Source organism: Mauremys mutica, chromosome 2, assembly GCF_020497125.1.
Source record: "Mauremys mutica isolate MM-2020 ecotype Southern chromosome 2, ASM2049712v1, whole genome shotgun sequence".
NCBI lineage: Eukaryota > Metazoa > Chordata > Testudines > Geoemydidae > Mauremys > Mauremys mutica.
In genome coordinates, this window is record NC_059073.1 from 117,225,188 (window position 1) to 117,243,685 (window position 18,498).

Here is an 18,498-nt window from a genome sequence, read left to right on the forward strand (position 1 = left end):
TATTATTTTTACTAGCTCCTTAATTAAGAGGGTTTACACTCTTTGATTCCTCATTCACCACTGTGATACTCCAGTTTGATGTTGATGTAACTACATACTTTGCTGGAAAAGTGGAAATAATACAGTGGCAATCAGACCCTTCATATCAGCTTGTTTAGATTGTGGCGTGACCACTTTAAAGACATGCTTTTCTTTCATCCAGTGGCATGGGTAATATTATAGTGAATTCCAAATCTGTGATTTTAATACCATGATTAGTGCCAGTTTGTTGGCAAAAATGGCAATATGCAATGTATTGAAGGCAAAAATAGGATGTTAAAGAGAGTATCCCAAATAGTAGCTGTATGTAATACACATTGCCTTATCCAGGGCATTGGTTTATGGTATTCCACTTTTAATCCTGTCCTGCAAAGTGCTAGCAACCCATCCCACTTTGGTGTTATCTGCAAATTGTGTAAGCATACTCCCCACTCCATTATCCAAGTCATTAATGAAAATGTTGAATAGGATTCAGATGTAGGGATTGCCTACATGGGGAGCTATTTTGGAATAGCTACTCCTGATTAACTCCATGTGTGGATACTCTTATTCCAGGATAAAATTGCTTTATTCTGAATTTGAAAGCAGATTAAACTAATGCAGAATAAAGCACTATTACTCTGGATTAAGAGTATCAACAGGTAGTTATTTCACATTAGATATACTGTTTTAAATTAATCCTACCTTAATCTGAATTAATTTCTCAGGGTAGACAAGCCCATAGGGTCCAGTTTTCATACTTGATCACCTAAATTGGACTGCAACATCTCTGCAGTCAATTGGCTTAATTAAGTGACATTAAAGTCACACTGCTTTTCTTACAGGTGAGTTATGAAGAAGGTAAATATATATTTGTTCTGTTTTTTGCCCTTTAAATTTAAGTGGTTTCTAGTCCAGTTCCTCATTATACAGATAGGACATATGGCTGATAACAGCAAACTCTTTCAAAAGAGTAGAACTTTTAAGCACAGTCAGGGCAAGATTTTTTTGCTTTTTGTTTAATCTTGAGTTTTTAATATTTAAAATTCAGGTTATGTTTATCCTGTTTTCCTGGAAGACTCTATGGGTGACTGGAGAGTTGGAAAGATTATGACACCCTAAGTACCAAGAGGATAAAACGTGAACAATTGAGTGGGTGAGGGATGGATTTTTAGTCAGTTTGTCTAGTCCTGCAACGATCTCATGGGGGTGGACTCCTGCACCCTCATGGAGTCCCATTGACTTCAATGGAGCTCTGTACACAGGGGTCCACGCACACAAAGCTCATTGCAGGATTGGGACCTATAACTTCTCATTGTGTTCGGAATTTTTTTGATGAAACAGATGCTACTACTATAAATTGGGTGCGTGACTGGTTGAAGGACCGTATTCAAATAATAATGATCAATGGTTCGCTGACAGAATGGGAAGACATATCTAGTGGGGTCCTGCAGGGGGGTCTGTCCCAAGTCCAGTTCTAGTCAATATTTTCATTAATGACTTGGATAATAGAGTGGAGACTATGTTTATAAAATTTGCAGATAATACCAATGTGGAAGGGGTTGCTAGAAATTTGCAGGACAGGATTAAAATTCAAAATAACCTTGACAAATTGGAGAATTTTTCTGAAATCAAGATGAAATTCAATAAAGACGAGTGCAAAGTACTTCACCTATGAAGGAAAAATCAAATGCACAACTACAAAATGGGGAATAACTGGCTAAGTTATTGTAGTACTACTGACAAGGATCTGGAGGTTATATTGAATCTCAAATTGAATATGAGTCAATAATGTGATGCAGTTGCAAAAAAGGATCATATAATTCTGGGATAATTAAGAGGAATGTTGTATGTAAAGCACAGGAGGTAATTGCCCTGGTTTACTTGGCACTGGTGAGGCCTCAGAAGGAGTATTGTGTCCAGTTTTGGGCACTACATGTTTAGAAAGATGTGGACAAACTGGAGAGAATCCAGAGGAGAGCAATAAAAATGATAAAAGGTTTAGAAAATCTGACCTGTGAGGAAAGGTTGACAAAAACAGGCATGTTTAGTCTTGAGAAAAGAAGACTGATACCAGTCTTCAAATATGTTAAGGGCTGTTATAAAGAGGACAGCGATCAATTGTTCTCCATGTCTACTGAAGTGAAGACAAGAAGTGATTGGCTTAATCTGTAGCAAGAGAGATTTAGGTTAGATATTAGGGAAAACTTTTTTAACTATAAGGATAGTTATATACTGGAATAAGCTTCCAAAGGAGGTTGTGGAGTCCCGGTCAGGTTTGTAAGAATAGGTTAGGCAAATACCTGTCAGGGCTGGCCTAGGTATCCGTGGTCCTGCCTTAATGGGGAGGGCAGGACTAAATAATCTCCTCCAAAAATCCATTCTAGCCCTACAGTTCTCCGATTTCTCTGATTCTATGGTTTTTTCATTCACAAATGTTGATTTGTGAAAACCAAAACATTTCAGAGTAAAAGGTCTGTTTCAATGAATGTTTAGACTCCAAAATTTTTTTTTGAAAATTATTTTTTGAACATGTCAACACTTTTTATTTAAACATTTCTTAAATAAAACATTCTGGTATCCAGTTCAAAATGACTTTTGAGTTTTGAAGTTTAAGCTAATTAAGATAAAATAAATAAAAGGGGTTGAAATTTACATAAAACATTCCAGAATGATCAAAGTGACACATTTAGATTACCTAAACCCACTTTGAAAAAAAAATTGGTTAATTTTTTTTATTTCAACTTTTTCTCCTGATACAGGATGGAAATATTTTTTGATATCTCCAAAATTTTGTGGGATGGGAAAACCATTTCCCACCCAGCTCAAATTTTCTTTGTTTGTTTATACCTACTTAGCTCAAATATCTGGCAATCATTTGGGAGAAAAACTCTGTGAAAGATTCAACAACCTCACTCTTTCAACTGAGGGTTGTAATAGTTCCTACTCCAGCCTCTGGTCCTTCAGCAAAAAACTGGTAAGAGAGGAGTTGATACTCTTGATATTTCTGCAGTTAAAACAATAATTTTTTTTTAAAAAAAAAAAGAGGAATGAAACCTTTCAGGCATTCCTTATGCATCATAAAGAAGCAGAAAAGGGTATAAACCCATTGTTTGTAGGTCATCTTTAAGAGACAACAAAAATGTTCAAAGTGACTAAGGCTTAAGCTTAACCTACAGGCAAATCAGCTTCTTTACATTGAAATGTCATTCCTTTTTGTGTTCAAGAGAATGGACTGAATAATGGGGAAGAATTAATCTGCCCAACCTGAGAGAAGCAGCCATCTGGAATACTGTTTTCATTTGCTATATGTTAAGATTTAGTTAGGAAGAACACATCAGTGAGCCAGGGCCTGAAAGGGCATTCTAAGCTGCATGTATAGTATTTTGCAGCACATTACCACCTTTGCTCTTTTAGGGCTAAACCATAGAGAAACCCATGGAAATGTGCCAGAGGAGATTGAAGATTCACTGAAGGTCACCTCAGAATTTTCAGGAAATCATCTCCTTTAGTGTGAGAAGTTTGGGATAATGCTCTGTGACCAAAGGCCAAGCACCCCAAATTCCCTAAATGCTGGATCCATGAAGAAAAGGTAATGCTAGATCTGTGGAGGAAGTAGCTATTCAGTGGGATGGCTGTAGTCCGGTCAGGCTGTCTTGCCACTCCATTCTTAATTGTCTGGTTCCGCCTTCTGATACTTGGTACAAGATACTGACGGGACCCAGCAGGAATTAAAGTTGCTTTGAACCCAGATTCCCATGTAAAAATCTACAGGTGCTATGGAGTGTGACTGGTCCTCTCTTCCAACCCTCACCTCCAAAACCTTACAGAGGGGAAGACCACATAGAACACCTGTGACCAGGCAGCTGTCCTCACTGGCTGGCAAAGGGTTAATAGCAGCCATTGGAGCAGCTGTGCAGAACCCAGCCAATCAGAGGAAGGCTTAGAAGCAGCCAATCAGGACCAGGCTGGGCCCTATAAGAAGGACTGCAGGACAAAGAGGAGCAGTCTGTCCCTCAAGAAGTACCTGGGACAGAGCAGTGCTGGGCAGGGTTGAGGGAGCAAGTGGAGCTCCATCCTTGCTGGCTCCCAGACTGTGGCCTTGATATAGGGGCCGAGTAGGTGCTGGGGCTATGGGGAAGTGGCCCAGGGAAAGCAGGTAGTGGCAGAGGGGAAGAAGAGACAGGGAGTGGCTGCCAGGTATAGGGTCCCTGGGTCAGGGCCCAGAGTAGCAAGCGGTCCTGCCCCTCACCCCCTTTGACCCACTGGCTGCCGAGGGAAGTGGCCAGCCAAAGGACTGCAGTTTGCCCCTGATTGAGGGGCTGGACTAGGGGCTGCAGTTTGCCACTGCAGTGAAAGGCTGTGTACTTGGCATGAGCAACATCTAGGCTGGTAACTATAACATCTATACAGAACCTGAATGAATGATTGTGTGAATGAATATGTGTGTGTGTGTGTGTGTGTGTGTGTCTGTGTCTGTGTGTGTATAAGGAATAAGTAGTGATAGAAATAAGTAGAAAAACATTGTCTTTTGTTTTGTTATGGTATTTACAATAAATGTGGCATCTTTGCCTTATCCCTCTTAATAAGATCCTGCTGGTTTTTATTATATTGATACAACATTTTGGTGGAGAATAGCGAAAGGGGGATTATTGGTATTTTTGCCTCACTTATTGTAAACCATTCTGTGTGCACACAACCGGCTCTACAGAGCACGGTTCTATTCCTGGTTAACCAAAACTGCTGGCCCCCGTGTGGGTAGCAGGAAAATAAAGAGCTCATAAGATTGTTAACAAAACCTGCTGGCCCCCGGGTGGGTAGTAGGAAAAGTAAAATTGTTAACAAAAACTGCTGGCCCCCGGGTGGGTAATAGGAAAAGTAAAATTATTAACAAAAACTGCTGGCCCCCGTGTGGGTAGTAGGAAAATTGTTAACTAAATCTGTTGGCCTCCGTGAAGGTAGCAGAAAAAGAAAAAATATATATATCAGGAGCAACAAGAGGGTCCCAGGGACCAGACAGTGCTGCTCGCTGAACAAAATTTAAAATGTTTAAGAAAAGGCAAGGGAAAACAGTCCCAGAGGAAGAAATGAAGTCAAAAGTAGCTTCTACCTCACCTTTTATTAAAGAGATAACACCTTTTCAGAAAATTCTCCAAAGATATGGGCACAGTCCTTGGACTGAACAAGCCCTTGCAGATATCTGCACCATTTTGAACCTAGAGGATAGATTGGCCCAATATATCCTCATATGCAAACCCCTAAATGCAGTAAAAAGAGATGCTGCAGGGATCTGGCTGCTGTGGAAGGCTTGTAATGACAGCTACCTCCACCTAGCAGCCTGTAAAGAGGAGAAAATACCTCTAAAAGAAAAACTATCCCAATTGGAAAAAGGGGTAGAAAATTGGAAAGTAATGGCACATTGGGAAAAAGAGGCTTGGGACCCCCGAAAAACATGGGAAGAAAATATGTGAAACAACCATTGTAAGCTGCTCTTTTAGGAATTAAGGGTTATAGTGCTTAATATTTATCAGTTTGGTTTTTGTTGTTGTTGTGGTTGGTTGTTGTTCACAACTGTTGGGAAAATGTAAAAAAAAAAACTGCATCAAGATTTAAAGCCTCTGCTGCAAAAGCAGAGAAATAAAAATGTATGTAGTACCCAAACCCAGTTAAGTGCCCTTAAGGTTGGGTACAGAGAGTTAAAACAGCACTCTCACATCTTACAACAGCAGTAACATCAGAAGAAAAAACATTTGAGACCCCAGAAGAGTCAGGTTTTTGGGACCCCTCTGGAGAGTGGGAAGGGGGATATTTGGGTAGATTCCTCCTCCCAGGGCCACAATGCCATTGCAACAGTAACAACAGTGCCCGCATTCTCCACCAAAATGTTGTATCAATATAATAAAAACCAGCAGGATCTTATTAAGAGGGATAAGGCAAAGATGCCACATTTATTGTAAATACCATAACAAAACAAAAGACAATGTTTTTCTACTTATTTCTATCACTACTTATTCCTTATACACACACAGACACAGACACATACACACACACACACACATATTCATTCACACAATCATTCATTCAGGTTCTGTATAGATGTTATAGTTACCAGCCTAGATGTTGCTCATTCCAAGTTACTGGCCAGGTATCTTGGTCATGAGGATGGAGCCGAGTCTATGGTTCTGCCGCCAGCCTCCAGGAGCATCAGATGCATCTGACGCAGACTCGGCTCCATCCTCATGACCAAGATACCTGGCCAGTAACTTGGCATGAGCAACATCTAGGCTGGTAACTATAACATCTATACAGAACCTGAATGAATGATTGTGTGAATGAATATGTGTGTGTGTGTGTGTGTATGTGTCTGTGTCTGTGTGTGTATAAGGAATAAGTAGTGATAGAAATAAGTAGAAAAACATTGTCTTTTGTTTTGTTATGGTATTTACAATAAATGTGGCATCTTTGCCTTATCCCTCTTAATAAGATCCTGCTGGTTTTTATTATATTGATACAACAGGGTGAAGGACTGACGGTTCCCCTGGAAGAGGGGAGACAACGGAGTTGGGGCACAGCCATAGGGCCTTGTCCTGAAGAGGATGCCATGGTCCGGGGGCGAAGTGGGTCCCCACAGACAGCGGAGACAGTAGAGAAGCAGCAGGGCCAGCTGTAAGCCAATTCCCCGGAATCAGGCCCTGTGCCTGCGCCTAAGAGGGCCCCGCGCCTTAGGAGTCTTTTTAATATATATATATGTATATATATTTTTTTTACTCACCCGGTGGTGGTGGTGGGGGCCACTTCAGGTGTTTGGTGGCATTTTGGCGGCGGGGGGTCCTTCGGTGCCGCGGATGATCCAGAGCGGACCCCCCACCGTCGAAGCACTGCCGAAGCCCTGGACCGCTGCTGGGTATTCAAATGGGCCCCGCCCTTCATAAAGCTGGCCCTGAGAAGCAATGCCGGAGGTGAGACACCACAAGGGGAGGGTGCCCTGCTGATGGACAGAGCTTAATCCTGGAGCAACCAGCAGGAGTCGCCACAGTGGTGAGCACAACCATTACAGCATCCAAGAGAGGCTTCCACAGGGTGGGGGGCCCAATGCCATTAGAGGAGGTACATGCAACTTCCCCATGGCCAGGCATAGAGGAAATCTGCCTGTATGGAGTTCTTCCACTTGTAAAAAACCAGAATGGACCAGCCAGGGCATTACTGATATTGATCTTCTTTAATTTACTTGTATTTTGCCCTGTTTCTCACTATGTATTTATACCCCTGTAGAATAGGTGAAGTGATTGATATGTGAAATATATGCTGTACTCCAAAAAAAAAACCCCTCAAAGAAAAATAACCCAGCTCAGTCTTGTCTTATCCCTGTGAACGGTGTGCATTTTTCAATTAAATGAGCAGAAATTATGGTGGCAGACCTGTAAATTATGAGATTCCTCCAGTGAGTGAGGAGCCACCAATGCAACTCCTACCAGCTGGGCAGCTTAGGGGAACTATGTGGAGATACTGGGAGGCTTGCCAGCTTGTAATTGAGGAATGAAATTCTTCTTTTGTCTCATGTTTCTCTGTTCTATTCATGTTCTCCTGGGGTGGAATTTTAATATACTACATTAGCCCAAAGGTGCACCAAAGGGGAGACTTTTTGAACTCTGAGAGTGGGTTTACAGGGTTTAACATGACCTGATGCACGTTCTTATTTGCAATTCTTGATGTTAGCTGCTTATATTGTAATTCTGGATATTTGCTGAAAAACTAAGTTGGGAAGGAATTTCCCCCCACGGCAGATTGGCAGTGACCCTGTGGGGGGAAGCTTTTTACAGCTTCTTCTGCACTAGGGAGCACAGGTCACCTGGGTATATCTCACTGAATCCATTCCCTGCTATTGCAGGGGGCTTGGATATTGGTGCACCTCAGTCCCTTCTTTTCTCTGCCTGTGTCACACAGCAGTTTAGTCTCCTCACAGTTGTAATACGTTGGTCTAATTTCAGTTACTGAGTTTAGTGTTTGGGTGGTGTTGGCAGTCCATGATATACAAGAGGTCAGGTTAGATGGGCTGGTGGTCCCTTCTGGCCTTAAACTCTATGACTCTAAATTAAAGTGGGAATGGTTTTGCTTGATCTTTCCGGTCACAGTGAATCAAACCTAGAGACACTGGAGACCAAGATTATAACACCAACTTTCAACAAGGGTCAGTAAAAGGTTGACTCAGGTAAATCATTTTGTCCTTACTCTATCAACAATATATTAAAAATTTTCTTCCCATCCCATTTTACTAAGCCACCTCCCTAGTCCATCGTAGCACTTCCAAAAGACTCACTTTGTTCAAGTTGCCCCAAGAAGAAAGCTATTGACTTATTTTAAACCTTACCAGCTGACTCTCTCCTCTGGGTTTCCATCTGTGTGCTATCTTCTATGTGTCTTTTTTCTAAATGTAAGCTCTTTGGCAGGGGCGGCTCTAGCGATTTCGCCGCCCCAAGCAGGGCAGCATGCCGCGGGGGGCGCTCTGCCGGTCGCCGGTCCCGCGGCTCCAGTGGACCTCCCGCAGGCGTGTCTACGGAGGGTCAGGTGGTCCCACGGCTCCGGTGGACCTCCCGCAGGCACGCCTGCGGATGCTCCACCAAAGCCGCGGGACCAGTGGACCCTCCGCAGGCACACCTGGGTCTGCCGGAGCCGCCTGCCGCCCTCCCGGCGACCGGCAGAGCGCCCCCCGCGGCATGCCGCCCCAAGCACGCGCTTGGCGTGCTGAGGTCTGGAGCCGGCCCTGCTCTTTGGGACAGGAAGTTTGTCTCTCTTTGAGCATAAAGCTCATTGAAGTCAATGGACAGTCTACCATTATATTCACTGGGTTTAGGATCAGGTCCTTTTGTGTCTTGCACAGCACCAAACACAACATCAATACTTAAGACAGCTGACTGTCTTTCCATCAGTTAATCACTTTCTAAATCACAAATCCTGGATCCAGCTGTAGGACTGAGCCCCTTTTCACTTGGACTAATTGGTGATAATAACCAGAAAGTTATATTATAACAGTGCCTTGTCTGATTCCATTCCCCTTCAAGAGTATACAACTCAAATGATGAAAAATATGCATTGGGCTGACAGTTGAAGCATAGAAAGTATCACTATATGAACTTTTATTTTTATGTAGATTTTGATCCTCCTAATTTAAAAAATGACTTTCTGCAGTGTAAATGAGAAGTAACTCCATTAAAATCAATGGGATTACACCAATGTAAAACTGGTGCAAATGAAATGAGAATTGAGTCTTAAATCCTCAGTTTAGCGTCCCAAACGGGGGAATCAGAAATCTAATTTAAAATATACCTACATATTTTAGTAAAGATTTTAAAAGGTTAAAATTTAAATGTTAAATTTTTAACATCCTTAATATGGCCCATATCCTGTAAACACTTGCACCCAGGGATATGTTTATACGTAAATCTTTTGACTGATTTCAGTTTAACTACTCATGTGAGTACAGAGAAGTGTTTGCAGGATTGGGGCCTGTGCAATCACACAGTAGGCTAGACAGCTTCCCTTTCAGCTGTTCTGTTCCATTTGCTAGGTAATATTTTTCAAAACAGTGAAAAATTATGTAGTCATCCAAATTAATCATTTTTTGAGGGAGGGGGAGGAGGGATGCAACATTCTCTATATATTTTAAAGAAACTAAACCAAATCCTAAGTAAACAGCCATCCTGTAGAGTTCAATATCTTAAATGAGAAAATAACATGCTTTGTGTTTAGAAAGTTCAATGACTTTTTTTTTATAAGCGTCATCTGTAATAGTGAGCAACGTAGCAGTAAAACCTATTTTTAGTTAGAATTATGGGTGTGACATAAGCTAGCAGAAGCCAAAATACACTTACTTTGAGCAAAGGGATTCTGGTAAAATAGCTTTGTCTGATTTGGCGTGTCTCTTCCCTGGGTGAAATTCACGCCTGTGTGGAGGGCCAGCACAATGCCTATGCACCATTTAAACCCTGTTAGACTTAAAGGATGTATAACTCTTCTGCTTACCCTCTGCACAGGGATGAATTTCGCTCCTTATTAGCCAGACTGCCACAGGCTGTAGTGTGAGTATACAAATTGTAGGGAGAGGGCTTGGGGAGCTTGCCTTCCTCCTCTCCTTGTTCACTCTGTACAAGGATAAAGGGGAACCTGGATTGCTTCTTCCATGTGCCCTCAGAGCACAAATTGCTCCAAAGTTGCTGAGGAGGAAGAGAGGCCATATTGACCCCTCACTCTCACTGGACTGCAGAGCTGACTAGCCACAGAGATGGGCACATGCTGCAGCACCGTAAGGAATGGTGCACATTCACCCTGTGCATAGGGGAGCTGGGTGCGTTGAGAGGCACCATCGCTGTGGGCACCCCCACAGGGCAGTGTGGCTAAATAATCATATGTTGGTGCTGGAGTCTTTCTCTCTTTATCTTCAAATCATAGATGCTTACTTCAATGATGAAAAGCAGTTTTTATTGCTGTTACCACTGCAGAGCCAATACAAGTCCTGTATAGAAGAGCTAGATGGATTCCTTCCTGCTCTGCAGATCATCAGTTCAATTTTCTGCTGCATTCTGATGATGAAAGAGCACAGCTAGGTTTTCAGATTCCTACTTGAGTTTACAGGTCTGGCAGTTAGCTAAGACATCTTTTGACTCTTAGACTGAGATATGGAAGATGAGAGGAGGAAAATATGGAACCTCATTTTTTGCAGCTGCTTACAGGTTATGGGCTGACTTCAAGCCTAGTATAAACAGGATCAACTCAAATATGTTTCTTTTTGTCTAGGAACTACATCAAGATTAGAAGCCATTGTTTGTTCATTCTTTGTCTATTGAGGTGTCAAGATTACTCAGTTTATGTCCTGCATTGTGATGAGGGAAACATATTTAGCATTCATTTTAAAGGGAGCCTTAGTTCAAAGGTTCAATCACCAGAGTTAGACATTTTAGTTTCTATTTATCAGGCTGCAGTAAGCAAAACCAGCAAATAGATGTTACCAGCAGGAGAGAGACAAATAATTTAGAGCATGTGCCGAATAACAGTAACATTGAGATCTATTGATGAAAGGTGCTATATAAGAGCTAGGTAAAATTATTTTTGTGTGATTGATTATTATTTATTATTTTATTAGTCTATCAGATAAAAACAAATGGAAATAATTCTAGAACATTTCAGTTGTGTGTATTCAGACTTTTTCAGTTAACTGAATGCTATGGCACGTGAAAAATCTTCTTGCTAAATAGTCACTTTGGTATGGCATTCCCAGATATTTTGGTGCTAATTAATATGTGAAAGTTGCCATAACTATCCTTATTTATTATGTATATCTTTCCCCATTGCATACTTGATTGCCTCAGTTTCCCTTCACTTGCCATTCAGCTGTTGTTTTATTCACAGATATGTGACAAAGAAATGCAAACTTACTGAGATGAGTATATTGATATATACAGTCAATGTCAACTGGAATATAGAGTAAAATAAAGGGAAGTAATGAGAATGTATAAACAAATAGCCTGTGTTATTCCATGTTGACACATATATGACACTAATCCAGAAACTTATGCCAGAGGCAAGTGAAGTATGTTTTGAACCACTAGAGGTATCCCTTCTGGGACTGCTCATATGGTATAATTTCTGTCTCACTGCTTTCAGTCAGACTTCACTGATCTATTAACAACAGTATCAATATATGCAGTGGTAGATATGTCGGATACATTGCAAGAAAATGCATCTTCAGAAGTATTTTGCAATGCATACTCAATGATAGTGGTTGTTTTAATTCTGATAGCAGAGATTTTTTTTTAAAAGTTTTCTACTGTTCTTATCTATGGCTGCATTGATAAATAACATCACCCTCTTCATAACATAGGTCATGTGTGTTACTTACAATAGAAAATGTCTGGGAAACTGGGGCTCCTACAGTCAGTGGTTTAGACCCAAAAAACTACCACATATTTGTGTCATTTTGTGGGCTCATTTACCCGGTGTATTTGTTTTAATAATAGCTGAAAACTGAGAAAAGAAATAGAAGTTTGCAAGGGACTTCTAAAATCCATGGACCATTGAGACAGTAACCAAAATAAATTATTTAATACCTGAAAATAAGATTTCATGGTGGAAGCTCTGACATATCCTATGAGGGAAAAAGTCAGCGCTGTTGGCCTCTAAATCAGTGAAGGGCGAGGCTACAATACATTTTCTACAGTGCGTATCCCTTGTATATCTATTGAATATGCCCCACCAGACTGCCTACTGTTTACCTTAGCACATTGTTAATGTTTCATATTCTACCATATAGTCCTGTATGGGAGCAAAGCCATTCAACAACTTAAGTATCCCTAGTGAATGAATACATTGTAGAGACTGATGAATAGGCTGATACTTCCATTTGCTCATTATTGGAATTCAGGGCTCCTATAGAAGAAATAATGAGTTAAGTGTGGACTGTTAAGTAAGTGGGAGTGAGGGTGACAGCAGGAGCACAGAGTCTGCAGAAAGTTAATGCTTTTGAGGTTCCTAATACATTAAGAGCATCCAATAGGGTCCACTGGCATCAGGGAGATGACATGGAGGATTGCCCAAATTCAGCAGAGCCTAGTGTACATCATGATTTAAAAAAAACATGATATTCCTTCCTCCGCCAAAGGAGTATGGCACCCAGCACAGGCAATAGGCAGCATTATGATACATCCCAGCAATAGGGGACAGCAGCAGTGGTAAGATCATGGTGTGAAGTTGGTTACAAGAGTTCAATACGTACTCCATAGCCACTGCCCAGAGAGGAGAGTTACAAACTAACAGTGGAGCAGTGCAGACTGAGAGAGAGAGAGAGAAAAGCTCACCTGCATGAGCCCAGACAGAGGGCCTTAGAAGTAGGACACATCGACCAAAGCACTGGAGCCTTCAGATGGGGTGAGCTTACAGTGGCATTTGGTCAGTGCCTGTATAGCAGACAGACAACAGGGAAGCAGCATCATAGCGAGAGGAGATGAGAAAAGGAAGGAAGGACAGATGTTTTTTCTTTCATTTTTTATTATTGTTGGTGTATCCTTATGGGGGTAAAAAAAGTGTCAGACACAGCCCAGGGCAGTGAGCAGGGTGGGCCCTCAGCCACAGTCTGGGAGTTAAAACATAAACAGGAATAGAATAAATTCTGAAAACCCCAAAGTGAGAGAACATTTCACTGGCGTTCTATCTGCTGGGCGTACTCACTGTGAAGCCTAGAACAGAAAGGAAACACCAGAACGCGCACCTCTCCATACATGCCATATGCTCTATACTCAATAATGATGAGTTTTGCTGGTTACTTAATTGATTATTACAGTGCCCCAAGACATGAGAATAATTGTGCACATTTTGCAAATAGGAAAACTGAGGTTTTTGACCAAGACCTTAAAGGAAACAAGTGCCAGAATTAGGATTAGAATGCAAGAATCCCTCACCCTAGGTCCTGTGCACGGCCCAGTACACCCCACTGCCTGTTATGCTATTAAGCTGAACCCCGTCAATCCTTGAAGTGAGAGGCTGCAGAGAAGAGACAGTAGATAAGCTAAATTTGCTGGAAGGGAGCTTGTTGCAGTCTAGCTAGCACCCAACCACACTGAAATCGGTCTGGGCTCCCCCCACAATTGAATCTCCAATGGCTGTAGGTTTCAGAGGTCTCAAAGCCCAACCTTAGTATCTTCAAAGGGGGAACCATGAAACACAGGGTCTAGAACAAATCAGTGACAAGCTTCTCTATCTATTTATATTTTCAAGGTCATCTCCATAGAAAAAGGGTTAAAAGCTTTCATCACTTAAGCATGTGGCACTCTCTGACAAACACAGGAAGTTAAACTCATACTTAAGAGCTGTGCTGGAGGGATAAATACCAGGGAGGGAGAGGAATTATTTAAGCTCAGTACCAATGTGGACACAAGAACAAATGGATATGAACTGGCCATCAGGAAGTTTAGTCTTGAAATTAGAAGAAGGTTTCTAACCATCAGAGGAGTGAAGTTCTGGAATAGCCTTCCAAGGGGAGCAGTGGAAGCAAAAGACATATCTGGCTTCAAGACTAAGCTTGATAAGTTTATGGAAGGGATGGTATGATGAGAGAGCCTAATGTTGGCAATTAATTGACCTTTGACTATTAGCAGTAAATATGCCCAATGGCCTGTGATGGGATGTCAGATGGGGTGGGATCTGAGTTACTACAGAGAATTTTTTCCTGGATGTCTGGCTGGTGAGACTTGCCCACATGCTCAGGGTTTAGCTGATCGCCATATTTGGGGTTGTGAAGGAATTTTCCTCCAGGGCAGACTGGCAGAGGCCCTGGGTGGGTTTTGCCTTCCTCTGCAGCATGGGGCACGGGTCACTTGCTGGAGGATTCTCTGCACCTTGAAGTCTTTAAACCACAAGTTGAGAACTTCAATAGCTCAGACATAGGTCAGGGGTTTGTTATAGGAGTGAATGGGTGAGATTCTGTGGCCTGCGTTGTGCAGGAGGTCAGACTAGAAGATCATAATGGTCCCTTCTGACCTTAAAGTCTATGAGTCTATGAGTCAGGGCCTTTCTTTAAGAAAAAAAAATTGAGATTAGACTTGAAAATAGGCTCCCAAAATCAAGAGTTAGAGAGGGAGAGGCTCCTCTTCTGAATTTAACTGACTGATGGGCTTTTTCCACCAGAGATACAACATTCCATCAAGATGCACCTTGTGAAGACCAGGGCCAGCTGCTCGATGTTTGAGAGAGTCCAAAGGGAGTCTTCAGTAGTCTGTTAGGGCTATTAGTCACTTACTGGTTTTCTGCCAATATTTTAGGATGGAGTTCCCTCTATAGTTCTTAGCACGTGATACATTCTGTGTACCAGGCCTGTGCGTATTCACATCACCACATACCACAATACTTGTTTGCATTATGTAAGGTGGCACTTTTTATCCCCCTTTCATTCCCAGACCTACCCCTTTCTAATAGCAGCTTCCCACAGTTCTACAGAAAAGGGGTCACCACAATGACGTTGGGATTGACATAGTCATTTATCAACAGGCCTGTTCTGAATCAGTCTTCTCTACTGGTGGAATTCTTGCCCCCTTTGTTTCTTATAGCTGCACACAACTAAGCAGTAACCAGAACACCTTTCTGATGCTGCACCATTGAAATCAATGGGAGTTTAGCTGTTGAATTCAATGGGAGCAGGACATAGGTGGGTCATTGAGCAAAGTGGAAGGCAAGCAAAAGGGAACCAACTGGGGAGGGGAATCAGATATGGTCTTTGTCTAGGGCTCCAATACTGGCTCTGAGAGTCATAGTTCCTGGGTAATGTTTTCTGAATTTGCTACTGACTTGATGTGTGAGTTGAGGCAAGTTGTGTGACCTCTATGCACCTCTGTTTTACACATTATGGAGGGCAGAGGAATTTCTGTACCAACTCTGCAGACAATGCAGGAGATTATACAGTAGCTGTCCGGGCAGCAGCAGCAGCAGAAACTGCAGAATTTGCTGGAGCCCTCATGAAACTAATGCCTGTGATGACATTGGCACCCCCCACAGGAGGGCACTGGTATCCAGTGAAGGTGACAAAGGTCAGGAGACTCAGCACCAGCAGTGATTAGAAAGAGTTCAACCTTTCACTCCTTGCGGAACAAAGAAAATGGAGATTCAGAAAAGACTTCCATTGACTTCAATGGACATTGGATACAGCCCTGATTTTGCAGCCATACTTCATGTAGTCCTGTCCAGTTTTAGGGATAGATTCTTTACTGACGGGAGAGCAGATATTGTGGGGGGGTGGGAAATAATGGGGGAGCAAGATTTCTGGAGATGCAGATTTTCCCCCTCCATTCTGCTCTGCACAGAACTTCCATCTGTGCTGAAATGCTGCTAGCAGAGCAGAAGCTAAGTGCTAAAGGGATGTATTCTTCTGGCTTAGGGATGGCAGTGGAAAATGGGAGAATACTGAGCGGGGAAGAGTGGTGGGGACTCTCATTGCAACATGAGGGGTAGGGTGTTGCCCCTAAAAGAAGGGTATGAGAAAACTGGTCAGAAGCTGAGGGCTGGGGTGATGTCTGAGTGGCTGATGGGTTGTGGTGATGGCAGCAGCTGGGAGGGGGGACCAGCAGGCTGACCAGGCACCACCTTTAGTTAAATTGGTAGAGTTCCTAGCTGAGAGCTTCATGTTGATTTCAATTAATACTGACAAATCCAAAAAGCCATTCCTCACTTGTCCTAAACAAACTAACCTTGGTTTTAAGGTTTTTCATACAGATAAACAAAGAAACAAAGTAAAGTTTCTGCTAAAGCCAAACAGCAAACCCCTTGTCATTTGCTGTGATTGATGTACTGAAAATTCAGATAGCATGTTCCCTATGCCAGTCTTACTCGCACTGAGCTGGTACCATACTCTGCGCGTAATCCCAACAACAAAAAGGAGACCCCTATTCTAGAGAACATTCAGGTCTGTATTTAAATCCATCCCTGGTTAGGACAGCACTTAAGCATATGGATAACTTTAATGGGATTTACGTATGTACTTAATTTCAATGGGACTTAAGCACATGCTTAAAATTAACCCCAGAATTTTACTGAAGTCAGAAAAACCCTTGTATAATGAATTCTTCTAGCCTGGAAGATCAACTAAAGCTCTGAGGGAATTAGAAGGGACACTTTTAATTTTTGAAGGTTTGCTTTGTTGTCTTTATCTTGTGCCAAACAATCTGAATGTGTATCTGTATAAATACATAATGAAATGACTGTACAATTTGCTATTCCTTATGGGTCTGATCCTTCATTAGAGAAACTAATAGGAGTTTTGCAAATGTAGTTACAGAGATTCACAAGGGTACTTAGGTGCCTGAGCCCCAGATTAAGGCACCTAAGTCTGTAGAGTCATTGGGGCAGAGCGCAAGCAACTGAGAGCAACTCTATAGTCCAGTGGTTAGGGCACTTATCTGGGAAGTGAGAGACTCTGGGTCCAGTCCCCCTACACCAATGATTCTTTAATTGTGTATCTACAGTGGAACAAATTCAATAGAAGAGATTGAGGGATCCTCATATCAGACTATCCCATAACTCTTCTCAGAAGGGGGAGACCCCCTGGTCAAATCCTTTCTCCCTTCATGGCAGAGGGGGGAACTGAACCTGCATTTCCCACATCCCAGGTGAGTGCTCTAATCACTGGGCTAAAAGAAGGTAGGCACTACTACTTATGCCATTTCCCCCCTGTTTGAGTTAGACAGGTGCCTCACTCTATTCTCCCAAGAAACTCCTCAGTCACCTAAGTCATCTGACTCCAGGAGAGGGGTTTTCACTTAAGTGCCTCTCTCTGCTAGAGATCCACATCTTTGAGAGAGGGCTGGGGCTTAGGACACATCCCAGTTGTCAGCATCTCCCACTAGCTAGCTTAAATGACACTCCACCTAGTGTTCTGGCTTTGTGGATCACAATCTAACACATCTCTCTCCCCCCATGCATTGTACAGGGGGCCTAGGTGCCTGACTCAGGCTTTGTGAATCTCGGTGGTGTGATTTTTTTTTTAGGCGCCTAAAGGTTAGGCACCGCAACACTTATCGACACATTGCCTATGTCCTTCTGTGTATCTAGCCCTGTGTATTTGATGATAGAATTATTAGCATACAAACAGTCACAACACTGGAAACCAGGGCTGTGTAGTGGGGGTACTGAGAGCCATTGAACCAAACTGTAAACCCTGCATATAATGAAAACCACTTCAAGCTAAGGGGTGCAGCCGCACTCCTAGTTCCAGCACCTATGCTGGAAACTCCAGTCACTTAACTCCCTCCAGGTTAAGTGTGGCTATGCCTGTACAAACTGCACACAGCCTTTACAATTACTGCAGGGTGACCTAGAATGCCCACATTCTCTAGAGTTACAAGTTAACTCACTCTGCCCCCAAACACAGCTGCATCTCTGCTGAGGGTGCCAAATTTCACTTTACTTTTAACTGTGTTTTCACCCTGATGAGGACTTCTCTTTGCTGGAAGGAAGTGAAGGAACTGCACTGTCCTCACTTTGCTCTCAGGCTGGGCTTTGTTAGGTCTGCAAAGATGAAACACCACCTTCCCCTCTAGCAGTGTCTTTTAGAATTGTTCTCTGCAAACATATGTGCCAAACATAAATAGGAATCAGATTAACTGTGTGTAGGTTGAAGTGTTGTTTATTTTTGTGTGTTCTCTATTTCTGATTGTAGGCATAATCGTTTTCTTCATTCTGTTACACATCTGAAAAAGGGCAGACATCCATGGATAGAGAGGTAAGTGAAGATTAATATTTACTTACAAATAAATGGGGATATTCCTAACATTTATATTTCATAATATTATTTGTAGGGTGATTGGAGGGAAATTAGGAGACATGTAGTCTCCTTTGTATCATTGACAAGTAAAGGGGATGATTAACGAGTGTGGTAGACAATGTAGTAGTAAGAGAGGGCCTGTAGAAGTTAAACAAAAGTGCCTTCAGAATTTAGAGAATTCC

The 18,498-nt window shown here is 42.2% G+C and overlaps 1 protein-coding gene across 1 annotated transcript in view; it reads left to right on the forward strand.

Moving 5' to 3' along the window:
* Positions 1-18,498, forward strand: part of LOC123363196 — a 315,703-nt gene that overhangs the window by 60,019 nt on the left and 237,186 nt on the right. The window contains exon 5 of the mRNA XM_045004078.1: positions 18,212-18,274. Coding sequence (XP_044860013.1) covers positions 18,263-18,274 — 12 coding nt within the window. The 5' untranslated portion in view covers positions 18,212-18,262. The remainder of the gene's footprint in view (positions 1-18,211; positions 18,275-18,498) is intronic.